The 16,552-nt window shown below is 49.8% G+C and overlaps 1 protein-coding gene across 2 annotated transcripts in view; it reads left to right on the top strand.

The window, feature by feature from the left end:
• Positions 1–6,588: 6,588 nt before the first annotated feature.
• eif2b5 (eukaryotic translation initiation factor 2B, subunit 5 epsilon) overlaps positions 6,589–16,552 on the top strand; it is a 70,787-nt gene continuing 60,823 nt past the window's right edge. Inside the window, exons 1-2 of one of the 2 annotated variants that reach the window (XM_085989690.1) lie at positions 6,589–6,761; positions 14,661–14,785. In XM_085989690.1, the coding sequence (XP_085845816.1) occupies positions 6,609–6,761; positions 14,661–14,785 (278 nt within the window). In that variant the 5' untranslated portion in view covers positions 6,589–6,608. Of the gene's footprint in view, positions 6,762–14,660; positions 14,786–16,552 lie in introns of those variants that run through there. The other variant, XM_085989691.1, reaches the window with a different exon arrangement.

Genomic DNA, 16,552 nt, shown 5'->3' with positions numbered 1-16,552 from the left:
GCGCATCAATTTTATTAACAAAATTTTTATAATGGAGAAGATCCTCACACCAGCATGCCTGGACTTAGATCATCGGGAGGCGGACTCATCCACCAAGTTTACTCACTGGCTTAAGTGTTTCGAAAAATTCCTGACCGCCTCCACAGCAATCAAATCGGACGAGGACAAACTGGATGTCCTGACCTCCAAAGTGAACCACCGAGTGTACTCGGTCATCCAAGACGCGACCTCGTACGCGGACGCTATCAAGCTCCTCAAGGACCAGTACACGCGCCCAGTGAACGAAGTGTACGCCAGGCACCTTCTGGGGAGTCGTAAACAACAACCTGGGGAATCGACCGTGGAATACCTTCAGGCACTGTCTGTGCTTGGCCGGGCCTGTGGTTGTAAGGATGTAAAGGCCGCCGTGTACACAGAGGAACTTATCCGGGACGCTTTTGTAGCGGGCCACAGATCCAATTACACCCGACAGCGACTGTTGGAGCAGAGTGACCTCGACCTCAACAAGGCCTCTGAACTCGCACTATCATTGGATGCAGCCTACCGGGGCATGGATGCCTACTCCTCTGCACCGTGGACGCCGCGGGGAATGACAGCCTGGGACACGGTAGGACCGCCTCATAGCGCCGTGCCACCCCAGCCACACCCCAGCAACGGCCCAACTACCGCAGCAGTGTCCCAAGGCCAGACAGCAGTGCCCCAAGGCCAGAAATGCTACTTCTGTGGCCAGGCAAAACACCCCAGAGCGCGCTGCCCGGCGAAAAACGCGATCTGCTCGGGCTGCGGGAAGAAGGGACACTACGCTAACGTCTGCAGGGCCAAAGCCACCCCGAACCCCAGCAGCGCCGCGTGTGGGCCATGCGGGCCGCCATCTTGGGCCTCCCCAGCCATGTGCGAACCACCGGTACAGCAGCCATTTTGGACGCCTCCAGCCACATGGGGATCATGGACGCCGCCATCTTGGACGACAGCCGGAACGCAGCAGGCCCCCAACACCGCCTCATCTGATACCTGCAGCAACACACCGACCCCTACGCTGGCATCCGTTACACTGGACCAAGCGAGACCACACCAGCTGGCCAGTTCCACAATGGACATTAAGGTAAATGGCCACGATACAATCTGCCTTTTTGACTCTGGGAGCACGGAGAGCTTCATCCACCCCGACACGGTGCGGCGTTGCTCTCTCCCAGTCCTGCCTGCGCACCAGTGGATTTCTATGGCCTCCGAGTCCCAGTCGGCGGACATCGGCGGCTACTGCGTAGTGACACTCGTAGTAGACGGGACCGTGTACGATCATTTTAAACTTCTGGTCCTGCCCGACCTCTGCGCTGCCGTCCTGCTGGGGTTAGATTTTCAGTGCCACCTTAAAAGTGTTACGATGGCGTACGGTGGACCCCTCCCCCCACTCACAGTCCGCAGCCAGCAGCTCCCAAATTGCCCGCCGCGCACCAGGTGCAACCTCTCCACACTCAGAGTCACCCCCCCCCCACTGTTTGCTAACCTCACCCCCGACTGTAAGCCCATCGCCACAAAGAGCAGGCGATACAGTGCCGGGGACAGGGTTTTCATTAAAACCGAAGTGGAGCGGCTCCTGAAGGAAGGGATTATTGAGGGCAGCACCAGCCCCTGGCGAGCCCAGGTTGTGGTCGTTAAGACCGGCGAGAAGCAGCGCCTGGTCATCGACTACAGCCAGACAATAAATCGCTACACCCTGCTGGACGCCTACCCACTCCCCCGCATAGCTGATATGGTCAACCAGATCGCGCAGTACCGCGTCTTCTCGACCATTGACCTGAAATCAGCGTACCACCAGCTCCCTATCCGCCCTGAGGACCGCCAGTATACTGCCTTTGAGGCAAACGGCCGCCTCTACCACTTCCTTAGGGTTCCCTTTGGCGTCACCAACAGGGTCTCCGTCTTCCAAAGGGAGATGGACCGGATGGTAGATCAAAATGCGTTGCAGGCCACTTTCCCATATCTGGACAATGTGACCATCTGCGGCCGTGACTTGCAGGACCATGACGCAAACCTCGAAAAATTCCTCCGCACCGCCCAACTCCTGAACCTGACATATAACAAGGAGAAGTGCATATTCCGCACAAACCGCCTCACCATCCTTGGCTGTGTTGTGGAACACGGAGTCATCGGCCCCGACCCCGACCAGATGCGTCCCCTTATGGAACTTCCACTGCCCCACTGCCTCAAGGACCTGAAGAGGTGCCTAGGGTTTTTCTCCTATTATGCCCAGTGGGTCCCCTACTATGCGGACAAGGCCCATCCACTGATCAAGTCCACCTCTTTTCCCTTGATGGCAGAGGCCCGCTTAGCCTTCCACCGTATCAAGGAAGACATTGCCAAAGCCACCATGCACGCAGTGGACGAATCCATCCCCTTCCAGGTGGAAAGCGACGCGTCCGACTTTGCCCTGGCCGCTACCCTCAATCAGGCGGGGAGACCCGTGGCCTTCTTTTCACGAACCCTCCAAGGCCCGGAGACCAGACACTCCGCTGTTGAGAAGGAGGCCCAGGCGATTGTGGAGGCTGTGCGTCATTGGAGGCACTACCTGGCCGGAAAACGATTTACCCTGCTCACTGACCAACGTTCAGTTGCTTTCATGTTTAACAACAAGCAGAGGGGCAAAATCAAAAATGACAAGATCTTGAGGTGGAGAATCGAACTTTCCACCTACAATTACGAGATCTTGTACCGGCCCGGGAAGCTCAATGAACCCCCGGATGCTCTATCGCGTGGCACCTGCGCCAGCGCACAGATCGATAGACTGCGGGCCCTCCACAATGACCTCTGCCACCCGGGGGTCACCAGGTTCTTCCACTTCATCAAGGCCCGCAACCTGCCTTACTCTATTGAGGAGGTCAGGACCATGACCAGGAACTGCCAAGTCTGCGCTGAGTGCAAACCGCACTTTTATAGACCAGACAGGGCCCACCTGATAAAAGCCACTCGCCCCTTCGAGCGCCTGAGCGTTGATTTTAAAGGGCCTCTCCCCTCCTCCGACCGCAATGTGTACTTCCTCAATATTATTGATGAGTACTCCCGTTTCCCGTTCGCCATCCCCTGCCCGGACATGACCAGTGCCACGGTCATTAAATGTCTGAACGACCTCTTCACCCTGTTCGGTTTCCCCAGCTATATCCATAGCGACCGGGGCTCATCGTTTATGAGCGACGAACTCCGTCAGTACCTGCTAACTAGGGGTATTGCCACAAGCAGGACCACCAGTTACAACCCCCGGGGGAACGGACAGGTGGAAAGAGAAAATGCGACAGTTTGGAAGGCCGCCCTGCTAGCCTTAAAGTCTAGGGGCCTTCCAACCTCCCGCTGGCAGGATGTGCTCCCCGATGCGCTCCACTCTATTTGGTCACTGCTCTGCACTGCCACTAACGCCACCCCTCATGAGAAAATGTTTGTCTTCCCAAGGAAGTCCACATCGGGGACATCGCTACCGCCATGGCTGATGTCCCCAGGGCCGGTCCTACTGAGAAGGCACGTGAGGACCCATAAAATGGACCCCCTGGTCGAGAGGGTCGACCTCCTCCACGCCAACCCCCAGTATGCTTACATTGCATACCCGGACGGGCGGGAGGACACAGTCTCCATAAGAGACCTTGCACCCTCGGGGGCCGCAGTAGCCCACTACTCACTACCACCCCCCCCCACGATCCGATATCCAGCCCCAGCAGACGGCAGGCCTGGGCCCCGCGACCCGCTCGACATCTACGAGGACGACACGCCTGTGCCACAGCCCACGCAGGACTCGACGCCGGAAGCTCCACTACCCCTGCCATCGCCACGCCGATCACAGCGGCAGACAAGACCTCCGGAGAGACTCCAATACACTAACTTTTAATACACTTCACCCCACCGGACTCAATTTTAAACAAGGGGTGAATGTGGTAAACCACTGTTTGTATTCCACTGTGTACATGCCTGGACATGCCTCGGCTGACTCCTCCCACAAGTCCTAGTATAAAGGTGACTGCTCCCCAGCCCTTTGTATTTCTGGACCGGTCGACCACTCGAGGCAGACCTTCATTCTTTTGTTAATAAAAGCCTTTAGTTACTCTCTTAACTCTCAGTCTTTTATGAGTAATTGATAGCGCATCAGTCATTGATTGCAGTGGACAGAAAACAAATTTTAAAAATATATATATTTCCAACTTTTGCCATCAGCTACTGCAATTATTCTCTGCCCTCAGACCTGGCAGCACCCCTGGTGGATGTCAGGGGCCCAACACAAATGTTCAAATGACCGGCAGCCAGAAGACTGGCCTCAGCTGCAGAGAACAAAGTAACAGCTGCTGAGATTGCAGTTTCTGTACCGCACAGGGCAGTGCATGGGCCAGACGCATGGCTGGTATTGTTAAAGGGCATCACGGGTGGATTAATGCAAGGCCTGACGAGGGGCCCAAAGTAAAGTAAAATGGATTCATTTAAGGGTAGTATATTGCGATATGATTTGCTTTATTATTAATTCAGTGTATAAACACTCTGCGGGTTTATTTATTCGCGCTTTTTACCGCACATTTGTGTTTTAATGGATCGGGGTGGGGGGAGGCGGATTGTGTGGGGGTGCAGAGGGACCCCGAATGTTCGTGCTGCCAGTTTTTCTAATCAAGCTGTGCAGGGCATTAGACAGATCAACGGAGGATGCAATCACAACTGCTCTACACTCTGCACTGAATCACTTAGATGGTAAAGAGACCTACATCAGAATGCTGTTCATAGACTACAGCTCAGCATTCAACACTATTGTCCCCAACAAGCTGGCCACCAAACTCCACACTCTTGGCCTGAACACTTCCCTCTGCAACTGGACCCTGGACTTCCTAACAAACAGACCCAGTCTGTCAAATTAGGTGACCACACCTCCCCCCCACCCCGACCCTGAACACGGGGGCCCCACAAGGATGTGTGCTGAGCCCCCTCCTCTACTCCTTCTTCACCCATGACTGTGTGGCTGTTAATGGTTCCAACACCATCATCAAGTTTGCGGATGATACCACGGTAGTAGGCCAGATCACCAACAACGATGAGTCAGCCTACAGGGAGGAGGTCCAGCATCTCGTGAAGTGGTGCGCCGAGAACAACCTGGCCCTTAACATCAAGAAAACCAAAGAAATCATTGTGGACTTCAGGAAGTCTAAAGGCGGGAGTCACACCCCCATCCACATCAATGGGGCTGTGGTGGAAAGGGTGGACAGCTTTAAGTTCCTCGGAGTCCACATCACGGAAGACCTCTCCTGGTCCCTCAATACCTCCTCTCTGGTGAAGAAGGCCCAGCGGCGCCTATATTTCCTAAGGAGGCTGAAGTGATGTAACCTGTCACCCCTGATCCTCTCTAACTTTTACCGCTGCACAATAGAGAGCATCCTGACAAACTGTATCGCAGTATGGTATGGCAGCTGTAGCTACTATGACCGGAAAGCCCTGCAGCGGGTAGTCAAAACTGCCCAACGCATTACCGGCACCCGGCTACCGACCATAGAGCACATATACCAGAAACGCTGTTTACGGAGGTCACGGTCCATCATCAAAGACCCTACCCACCCCAGCCACAGTCTGTTCGCCCTCCTGCCATCTGGGAGACGCTACAGATGCATTCGCACCCGTATGACCAGATTTAGGAACAGCTTCTTTCCCAGGGCTGTCATCCGACTGAACTCCACAAATAAACTCTAAAGCCTGCACATCTGCCAATGCACTTTATTATGGTTATGTTTATGTTAATGTATTACAAGCCAAATGTATGTTGAATGTTTAAATGTCTTAATCTAAATGTACACTCTCGGGAGCCGCAAGCCTACGTTTCATTGTACTGCACTTGTGCACTAACAATGACAATAAAGTTGATTATGATTATGACTTGTTTTCAAATCCCTCCATGGCCTTACCTCCTCCCTATCTCTGTAACCTCTTTCAGCCCTACAACCCTCCGAGATATCTGCTATCCTCCAATTCTGGCCTCTTGCGCATCCCCGACTTTAATCGCTCTACAATTGGCAGCCGTGCCTTCAGCTGCCTGGGCCCTGAGCTCTGGAATTCCCTCCCTAAACCTCTCTACCTCTCTCTCCTCCTTTAAGACGCTCCTTAAAACCCAACCTCTTTGACCAAGCTTTTGGTCACCTGTCCTAATTTCTCTTTATGTGGCTTTGATAACGCTGCTGTGAAGCGCCTTGTGACGTTTTACTACGTTAAAGGTGCTATATAATTGCAAGTTGTTGTAGACTGAAGAACAGAAGATTCTAAGGAGTAAGAGAAAAGAAAGGGGTGCATGATAAAGGGTACACTCCCCAAACCATAATCTGTCTTTTCTCTCTACAGATGCTAACCGATCTGCTGTGTATTTGCAGCATTTTATCTTTTTATTTCAGATTGCAGGAGGGCTGATATCAAGCCCCTGCCCACTGTCGGGCGCTTGCATTGTGCCTGTACTGGACACGTTTTGAAGCGGTGGGGCGGTCGCGTTTTGATCCGTGAGGCGCTCCGTCGATATGCCTTTACCAAGATGGCGGCAGCGTCGCTTGGCGAATGGGAGCGAGGGGGCGGGCCCAGAGCGGCCTCCCGTCATCTTAACCTTTATCAAGATGGCGGCGAAGCAGAAGCTGGGCCGGCGAGCGGCGGGTGCGGGGCCGAGCGCCGCCGAGGCGGAGAGCGAGCAGGCGGTGCCGCTGCAGGCCGTGCTGGTGGCCGACAGCTTTAACAGGAGGTTTTCCCCGATCACCAAGGACCAGCCGCGGGTGAGAGAGAGGCGGCATGGGCTGGAGGCCTGAGGCGGATAAGGGTGCCCACGGGTGCCGGGGCGGCGAGGATGATGGTGACCCGGGGGGGGAGGATGCCCGGCGGGGGGTGAGTGTGCCCGGGGAGGATGAGGGTGCCAGCGGGGAGGTGAGGGTGCGGATGAGGGTGCCTGGTGGGGGTGGGTACCTGGGGGGGGGTGGTTAGGGTGAAGGTGCCCAAGAGGGTGCGGGTGCCCCGGGGGGGGGGGGTGGTGAAGGTGAGAGTGCCCTGGAGAGGGGGGTGTGAGGGTGCCCACGGGGGGGTTAAGGTGCCCCGGGGTGGTGTGAGGGTGCCCTGGGGCGCGGGGAGGGGGGTGAGGGAGCACTCAGGGTGTGTGGGGGACTGTGAGAGCTTGGGCTCTGGTTCTATTCTGTGGAGGGAGAAAGATCAGCTCCCTTCACTTCATAGAATAGAATCACAGAATGGTTAAAGCAAGGAAGAACGCTATTCGGCCCATCGAGCATGTGACTGCAGCCAGTGAGGGGCCCTTGGGGTGCCCCACCACTCCCTACCCTCCCATATGGGGCCTGGTTTTGGTCTGAAACGGGATTTGCACCCCTAGGTTTGAGAATCTGTGAGCCAAACTGCAGCCACTGTGCTGCAATTGGTCGCAGTGCCCCTGTGTTCGTAGGATGGGGAATCAGCCAGACTTTTCCTTTCCAATGCCTTCTGATGGAACGTCCACCCTTGGGGCCATTGGGTGCGGACAGGATTGGGCTTGTCTCTGATGGTCCCTATGGTTGAATAGTCCATCAGCACTCACTATTTAGGATCGCTCGTGAAGAGTGGTGCCTAGGGTGAGCTAATGGAGGGTAACATAAGAAATAGGAGCAGGAGTAGGCCAATCGGCCCCTCGAGCCTGCTCCGCCATTCAATAAGATCATGGCTGATCTGATCCTAACTGCCAATCTACTATCACAGAACCATCTCCTGAATCTAACAGAATTAGACACACGAAATAGGAGCAGGATCAGGCTACACGGCCCCTGGGCCCGCTCCGCTACCCACAGGGCCATGTCCGATCCGAACCTAGACTCATGTCCAAATTCCTGCCCGTAACCCTTAATTCCCTTTACTTCTAGGAAACTGTCTATTTCTGTTTTAAATTTATGTCATGATGTAGCTTCTACAGCTTTTTGGGGCAGCATATTCCATGGACCTACCACCCTCTGAGTGAAGTAGTTCCTCCTCATCTCAGTTTTGAAAGAGCAGCCCCTTATTCTAAGACTATGCCCCCTAGTTCTAGTTTCACCCATCATCGGGAACATCCTCCCCGCATCCACCCGATCCAACCCCTTCACAATCTTATATGTTTCAATAAGATCGCCTCTCATTCTTCTGAACTCCAATGAGTAGAGTCCCAATCTACTCAACCTCTCCTCATATGACCATCCCCTCATCCCCGGGATTAACCGAGTGAACCTTCTTTGTACTGACTCGAGAGCAAGTATGTCTTTTCTTAAGTATGGACACCAAAACAGTACGCAATATTCCAGGTGCGGTCTCTCCAATACCTTGTACAACTGAAGCAATACCTCCCTATTTTTATATTCTATCCCCCTAGCAATAAAAGCCAACATTCCATTGGCCTTCTTAATCACTTGCTGCACCTGCATACTACCCTTTTGAGTTTCGTGCACCAGGACCCCCAGATCCCTTTGTACTTCAGTACTTTCCAGTTTCTTGCCATTAAGATAATAACTTGCTCTGCGATTTTTCCTGCCAAAGTGCATAACCTCACACTTTCCAGTATTGTATTCCATCTGCCAAATCTCTGCCCACTTACTTAGCCTGTCTATGTCCCCTTGCAGGTTTTTTATGTCCTCCTCACTCACTACTTTCCCTCCCATCTTAATATCATCTGCAAACTTTGATATGTTACACTTGGTCCCCTCCTCCAAATCATTAATATAGATTGTAAAGAGTTGGGGACCCAGCACTGACCCCTGCGGAACACCACTAGTTACTGATTGCCAGTCTGAGAATGAACCATTTATCCCAACTCTCTGCCTTCTGTTAGATAGCCAATCCTCTATCCATGCCAGAATATTACCCCCAATCCCGTGATTTTTTATCTTAAGCAATAATCTTTTGTGTGGCACCTTGTCAGATGCCTTTTGGAAGTCTAAATACACTACGTCCACTGGTTCCCCTTTATCCACCCTATATGTTACTTCCTCAAAGAACACCAGCAAATTTGTCAAACATGACTTCCCCTTCATAAAACCATGCTGACTTTGTCCTATTAAATTATGATTATCCAAATGTCCTGTTACTGTCTCCTTAATAATGGACTCCAAAATTTTACCTACCACAGATGTTAGGCTAACCAGTCTATAGTTTCCAGCCTTCTGTCTACTGCCCTTTTTAAATAAGGGTGTTACATTAGCAGTTTTCCAGTCTGCCGGGACCTTTGCCGAGTCCAGGGAGTTTTGGAAAATTATTACCAATGCATCCACAAACCCTACCGCCACTTCCCTCAAGACCCTAGGATGTAAGCCATCCGGTCCAGGTGATTTATCCACCTTGAGTCCCATTATTTTACCGAGTACCACTTCCTTAGTGATTTTGATCGTGTTTAGCTCCTCCCCCCCATAGCCCCCTGTTTGTACAGTGTTGGGATATTCTTAGTGTCCTCTACTGTAAAGACTGATACAAAATATTCATTCAGTGTTTTTGCCATCTCCATATTTCCCACCATTAATTCAGGGTTCAGTGCCTTCAGAAAAGGGGAGTAAGTTGGTGAGGATGAAGGGTCTGCATAGAGTGGGATTAAACGGAGTGGACTTGAACAGAGTGTTTTAGTTGGGAATTTGGAAAGAGTGGGAATTCGGAGAAGAGGGGGAAGGAATTGCTGCTTTTTACCTACACTACTTGTAGTGCTGTGTCCAGGTATATATTTAATTTCAGTACCCTTCACTTAATCTAGATCAAGTAATTAGTCAAGAAACTACACTGTAAATTAAGTTACCTAATTACAAATTTAATAAAAGTAAACAAGGTCATAAAGGGATGGCAGTGCAGGTGGTGTGACGCAACTGCAGCATGCGGGAGTTTGTGGAGAGCATTGTGATCCCGGACAACCACGTTTGCAGTAAGTGCCTGCATCTTGAGGAACTTCAGCTCAGAGTTTTTGAGCTGGAGTCTGAGGTGCAGACATTGCGGTGCATCAGGGATGGGGAGAGTTCCCTGGACACTTTGATCCAGGAGGCAGTCACACCCCTTAGGTTAGGTAGTGGTACAGGTCTGGTTAGTGGTCAGGGACAGGAGGGTGTGACTGCAACTCAGGCATGTAAGGGGTCCCCAGGTGCAGTGCTGGAGGAGCCTCAGCCTATACCCTTGTCCAACAGGCATCCTATGTGGATGAGGGAAAAGCCTGCAGGATGGATGAGCAAGCTGACCATGACACCATGGTGCAGGAGACCATTCAAGTGGGGAGAGTGAAAGGGAATGTAGTTGTGGTAGGGGACAGTATAGTCAGGTGGATAGATACTGTTCCCTGCAGCCGCGACCGAGAGTTCCGAAGGTTGTGTTGCCTGCCCGGTGCCAGGGTTAAAGACATCTCCTCGCCCGGGTTAAAGACATTTCGCGGCTGGAGAAGAACTTGGAGGGGGAGGAGCCAGTTGTCGTGGTCCACATAGGAACCAATGACATAGGTAGAACTAGGAATGAGGTTCTGCTGAGGGAGTTTGAGGAGCTAGGATCCAAATTAAAAAGCAGAACCTCTAATGTAATAATCTCTGGATTGTTACCTGAGCCACGCGCAAATTGGCGAGTTGGTGAGGGGTGAGTTGGCTAAGGTAGATTGGGAAACTACATTAAAAGGTATGATGGTAGAGAAGCAATGGCTAGCATTTAAAGAATTAATACATAATTTACAACAAATATACATTCCTTTAAATCACATAAACCTCACAGGAAAAGTGGTCCAACCGTGGCTTACAAGAGAAGTTAAAGATAGTATTAGATCAAAGGAAGAGGCTTATAATGTTGCCAAAAAGAGTAATAAGCCTGAGGATTGGGAGGATTTTAGAATTCAGCAAAGGAGGACCAAGAAATTGATAAAGAAAGGGAAAATAGAATATGAGAGTAAACTAGCGAGAGACATAAAAACAGACTGTAAAAGCTTCTATAGGTATGTAAAAAGGAAAAGATTAGCGAAAGTAAATGTGGGTCCCTTACAGGCTGAGACAGGAGAAATTATAATGGGGAATAAGGAAATGGCAGAGAAATTAAAAAATACTTTTGTCTGTCTTCACGGAAGAAGACACAAAAAACTTCCCGAAATAGTGGAGAACCAAGGCTCTAGCGAGAATGAGGAACTGAAAGAAATTAGTATCAGTAAAAAATAGTACTGGAGAAATTAATGGGACTGAAAGCCGATAAATCTCCTGTACCTGATGGCCCGCATCCTACTGTTTTGAAAGAGGTGGCTATAGAGATAGTGGATGCATTGGTTGTCATTTTCCAAAATTCCATAGATTCTAGAACGGTTCCTGCAGATTGGAAGGTAGCAAATGTAACCCTACTATTTAAGAAAGGAGGGAGAGAGAAAACGGGGAACTACAGACCAATTAGCCTGACATCAGTAGTAGGGAAATGTTAGAATCTATTATGAAGGACGTGGTAACAGAGCACTTAAAAAATAATAATAGGATTGGGCAGAGTCGGCATGGATTTATGAAAGGAAAATCGTGTTTGACAAATCTGTAAGCGTTTTTTGAGGTTGTAACTAGCAGAATAGATAGGGGAGAGATGTGGTGTATTTGGATTTTCAGAAGTCTTTTGATAAGGTGCCACACAAGAGGTTATTAAACAAAATTAGGGCTCATGGGATTGGGGGTAATATACTCGCATGGAATGAGAATTGGTTAACGGACAGAAAACAGAGAGTAGTAATACAGGAAACTCTTGTTTAAACGGCACCTAAATATCCAGAATTCTCTATTAACCGGCAAAATTCATACTCCGAAAACAACACCTCAATAACCGGAAATGTTGCCGAGTCCGTGGCCGAGTTAGTCAGTGGGGGTAGTTCTCCAAACTGCCACTACTTGGCTTCTTGGCGCTGTCGGAAGTCCGAACACCTCAATAACAGGAGTCTGACTCTCCCGCGCTGCCGGGAGTCTCTTTCGATCCGCCAATTACTGTATACTGCACATTTCTTGATTTTTTTAATTTTTGTTTGTTAAAAATAGCCTCGGTAGATAACCCTCTCCGTCATCCGGAATTTTTAATCAACCGGCACCATCCCGGTCCCGTCGGTGCGGGATACCAAAGAGTTTCCTGTAAATGGTTCATTTTCGGGTTGGCAGGCTGTAACTAGTGGGGTACCGCAAGGATCAGTGCTTGGGCCTCAGCTATTCACAATCTATATCAATGATTTGGATGAGGGGACCAAATGTAACACATCCAAGTTTGCTGCTGATACAAAGCTGGGTGGGAATGTAAGTTGTGAGGAGGATGCAAGGAGGCTTCAAGGGGATATAGACAGGCTAAGTGAGTGGGCAAGAACATGGCAAATGGAATGTAATGTGGAGAAATGTGAAGTTATCCACTTTGGTAGGAAAAATAGAAAAGCAGAATATTTTTTAAATGGTGAGAAATTGGGAAATGTTGGTGTTCAGAGGGACCTGGGTGTCCTTGTACACGAATCACTGAAAGTTAACATGCAGGTACAGCAAGCAATTAGGAAAGCAAATGGTATGTTGGCCTTTATTACAAGAGGATTTGAGTATAAGAGTAAAGACATCTTACTGCAATCATATAGGCCCTGGTGAGACCACACCTGGAGTATTGTGCACAGTTTTGGTCTCCTTACCTAAGGAAGGATATACTTGCCTTAGAGGGAGTGCAACGAAGGTTCACCAGACTGGTTCCTGGGATTGGGCGATTGTCCTATGAGGAGAGATTGAGTAGACTAGGCCTATATTTTCTAGAGTTTAGAAGAATGAGAGGTGATCTCATTGAAACATACAAAATTCTTACAGGACTTGACAGGGTAGATGCAGGGAGGATGTTTCCCCTGGCTGGGGAGTCTAGAATCAGGGGTCACAGTCTCAGAATAAGGGGTCGGCCATTTAGGACTGAGATGAGGAGAAACTTCTTCACTCAGAGGGCGATGAATCTTTGGAATTCTCTACCCCAGAGGGTTGTGGAGGCTCAGTCATTGAGTACAGGAAACTTTCGTTTTTCCGGAGGTTAAATGTCCGGAAAGTGCTCTCTACCGGCAAAATTCAGGAGTCGGTTCAGATAATTTTTTTTCTTTTTGTTGCTTCTTTTCTCCAGTCCTGGCTCTACAAGCGTCTCTGTAGCTAAGCAACAGCTTCAGCTAGACGCTTGCAAGCTGCGCCGACTGTTTTGAAGCTGTTGCTAAGCAGCAAGGTTTGTTGCTTCACACGGTGCTCTGAGCTCCATATGTTTTAACATTAGCGCTGGTTTCTACGGCAGTTTTGATCTAACAGCACCAGCTCGGTCCCGTCGGTGCCGGATACCAGAAAGTTTCCTGTATATTCAAGACAGAGATTGATGGATTTTGAATATTAATGGAATCAAGGGATATGGGGATCAGGTGGGAAAGTGGAGTTGAGGCAGAAGATCAGCCATGATCTTATTGAACGGCGGAGCAGGCTCGAGGGGCTAAACGGCCGACTCCTGCTCCTATTTCTTATGTAAATAAAAGTTTGTGACGTTACGCAAGCTCACATTTATACACTGACACATGACAACAGCTTGCATTTCTATAACGCCTTTAATCGGGTAAAACATCCCAAGGTGCTTCACCAGAGCGCAATCTGACAAATGTTGACGCCGAGCCACGTAAGGAGACAGTAGGACAGGTGACAAAACACTTAGTGAAAGAGGTCGATTTTAAGGAACCTCTTAAAGGAGGCGGAGAGGTTTAGGCAGCACCAGCCCCAGTTGCGCTTAACTTAAGTATTCTGAAACAGGGGAGCCAGAGATAATAGCCTGAAACTGCATGTGGTACAGAGTTCCTTTATATTCTCAAACCAATTACAGGAAACTCTCGATTTACCAGCACCTAAATAACCGGAAATCTCTGTTAACCGGCAAAATTCAGGAGTAGGTTCAGGTAAGTTTTACTTCATATTAGTGGCCGTTCCTGGATCTGTGGCTGAGCAATCGGGGCTCCGACACTTGTTGCTAAGCAGCAGGGATGCTTGGTCTGTGGCCGGAGTTCCTGCACATGTTGCTAAGCAACAGGGAAGCCTGGATTTGTTGCTGTGTACGGAGCTCTCGTACCTTTTAAACTATACCTCTCTGTAATCCGGACTTTTTGATAAAGCGGCACCACGCCGGTCCCGTCGGTGCCAGATAATAGAGTTTCCTGTATGTTTATTTCTGACTCTCTTCTAACCTCCTTTCCTGAAGGCACCAACTTCTTGCTGGGGTCGAGTCACTGGTTTCCCTCCAGTACCTCGCCTGAGTGGCCATTTGTGTGTGAGGCTCGTGAGCGTCGGCAGGGCATTCGCCTCTGAAGAGAATCACAGCAGAGCGCAATCTTGTCCTCTCCCTACAACCCATGCACCCCGACGTCCAACAAGGGTCAGAGGCACAGCCAGAAGGAGCCCCAGCTGAGTGTCTGCTTTAACATGGGGAGGGGTGGCAGTGCCATTGTAGCTCCACCACCACTACTTGGCACAGACCAGGGCTTGCACCTGGAAAGTTTCGTGCTCTGTGTGGCTCAGTTCCTCACTGACTCCTCGGGAAGTGGGCCTGTTTATTTTGACCGGATTACGTGCAGGGCACAACTGGTGTGCTGCTGATTGATTGATAGGTTTGCCTGTGGGAGGGGTTGGCTGTAATGCAGTGAAACTGTTCTCTTTGTCCTTCCGCAGGCCCTGCTCCCTCTTGCTAATGTGGCGATGATCGACTACAGCCTGGAGTTTCTCACAGCGACTGGTGTCCAAGAGACCTACGTCTTCTGCTGTTGGATGGCCCAGAAGATCAAGGAGCACATTCAGTAATACTGAGTTCAAAAAATTGTTATTGGGGGCTTACATAATGACTATGGCATGCTTGGAAATTGAACACCTGAAATTATCAGATAACATAGAATATTACAGCACAGAAACATAGAAGATAGGAGCAGGAGTAGGCCATTCGGCCCCTCGAGCCTGCTCCACCATTTAATGCGATCATGGCTGATCATCCAAATTCAGTACCCTGCCCCTGCCTTCTCCCCATATCCCTTGATCCCTTTAGCCTTAAGAAATATATCTAACTCCTTCTTGAATATATTTAATGAATTGGCCTCAACTGTCTTCTGTGGTAGAGAATTGCACAGGTTCACCACTCCCTGGGTGAAGAAATTCCTCCTCATCTCTGTCCTAAATGGCTTACCCCTTATCCTTAGACTGTGACCCCCTGGTTCTGGACTCCCCTGCCATCGGGAACAGCCTTCCTGCATCTAGTCTGTAGTCCTGTTAGAATTTTATAAGTTTCAATGAGATCCCCTCTCATTCTTCTAAACTCTAGCGAATATAAGCCCAATCGACCCAATCTCTCTCCATACGTCATTCCTGCCATCCCAGGTATCAGTCTGGTGAATCTTCGCTGCACTCCCTCCATGGCAAGAACATCCTTCCTCAGATAAGGCGACCAAAACTGCACACAATACTCAAGATGTGGTCTCACCAAGGCCCTGTACAACTGCAGCAAGACATCCTTGCTCCTGTACTCGAAACCTCTCGCTATGAAGGTCAACATACCATTTGCCTTCTTAACCACCTGCTGCACCTGCATGCTTACCTTCAGCGACTGGTGCACAAGGACACTCGGGTCTCGTTGCACTTCCCCTTTTCCCAATCTATTGCCGTTCAGATAATCTGCCTTCCTGTTTTTGCCACCAAAGTGGATAATCTCGCATTTATCCACATTTTACTACATCTGCCATGCATCTGCCCAATCACCCAACCTGTCCAAATCATACTGGAGTTTCTTTGCATCCTCCTCACAGCACACGCGCCCACCCAGCTTTGTGTCGTCTGCAAACTTGGAGATTGTACATCTAGTTCCCTCGTCTAGATCATCATTAATATATATTGTGAATAGCTGGGGTCCAAGGACCGATCCCTGCGGTACCCCACTAGTCACTGCCTGCCACTCAGAGAAAGACCCGTTTATTCCAACTCTTTGCTTTCTGTCTGCCAACCAGTTTTCTATCCAAGTCAGTACCTTACCCCAATCCCATGTGCTTTAACTTTACATGCTAGTCTCTTATGCGGGACCTTATCGAAAGCCTTCTGGAAGTCCAAATACACCACATCCACTGGTTCTCCCTTATCTATTCCACCAGTTACATCCTCAAAAAATTCCAGTAGACGCCATTGTGCCGGTGCCGGCTCTTTGAGAGAGCTCTCCAATCAGTCCCCCTCCTTCGTTCTTTCCCCATAACCTGCAAAATTTTCCTTTTCAAGTATTTTTCCAATTCCCTTTTGCAAGTTACTATTGAATCTGCTTCCACCGCCCTTTCAGGCAGTGCGTTTCAGATCACAACAACTCGCTGCGTAAGAAGAATTGTCCTCATCTCCCTCTCATTTACGCACTAAATGAGCCTGGTGGTATCAACAATGACACAACTTGTTGGCTCTTATTGTTGACACCAGTCTCACTCAGTCTATTAATACCAACCCGCTGTAGGGAAAAGTCACACAAGCCAATATGCTTTAATAATGTGCAATGTTCCTCTTGTGTGATCGTGTTCATTCATCACCTCAAATTGCTCCCA

The sequence above is a fragment of the Somniosus microcephalus genome, chromosome 6, assembly GCF_052327205.1.
Source record: "Somniosus microcephalus isolate GS21.2 chromosome 6, FLI_Smic_1.0, whole genome shotgun sequence".
In the NCBI taxonomy this organism is placed as follows: Eukaryota; Metazoa; Chordata; class Chondrichthyes; order Squaliformes; family Somniosidae; genus Somniosus; species Somniosus microcephalus.
Note: the sequence above shows the minus strand (reverse complement) of the source record. Positions and strands in the feature narration are given on the sequence as shown.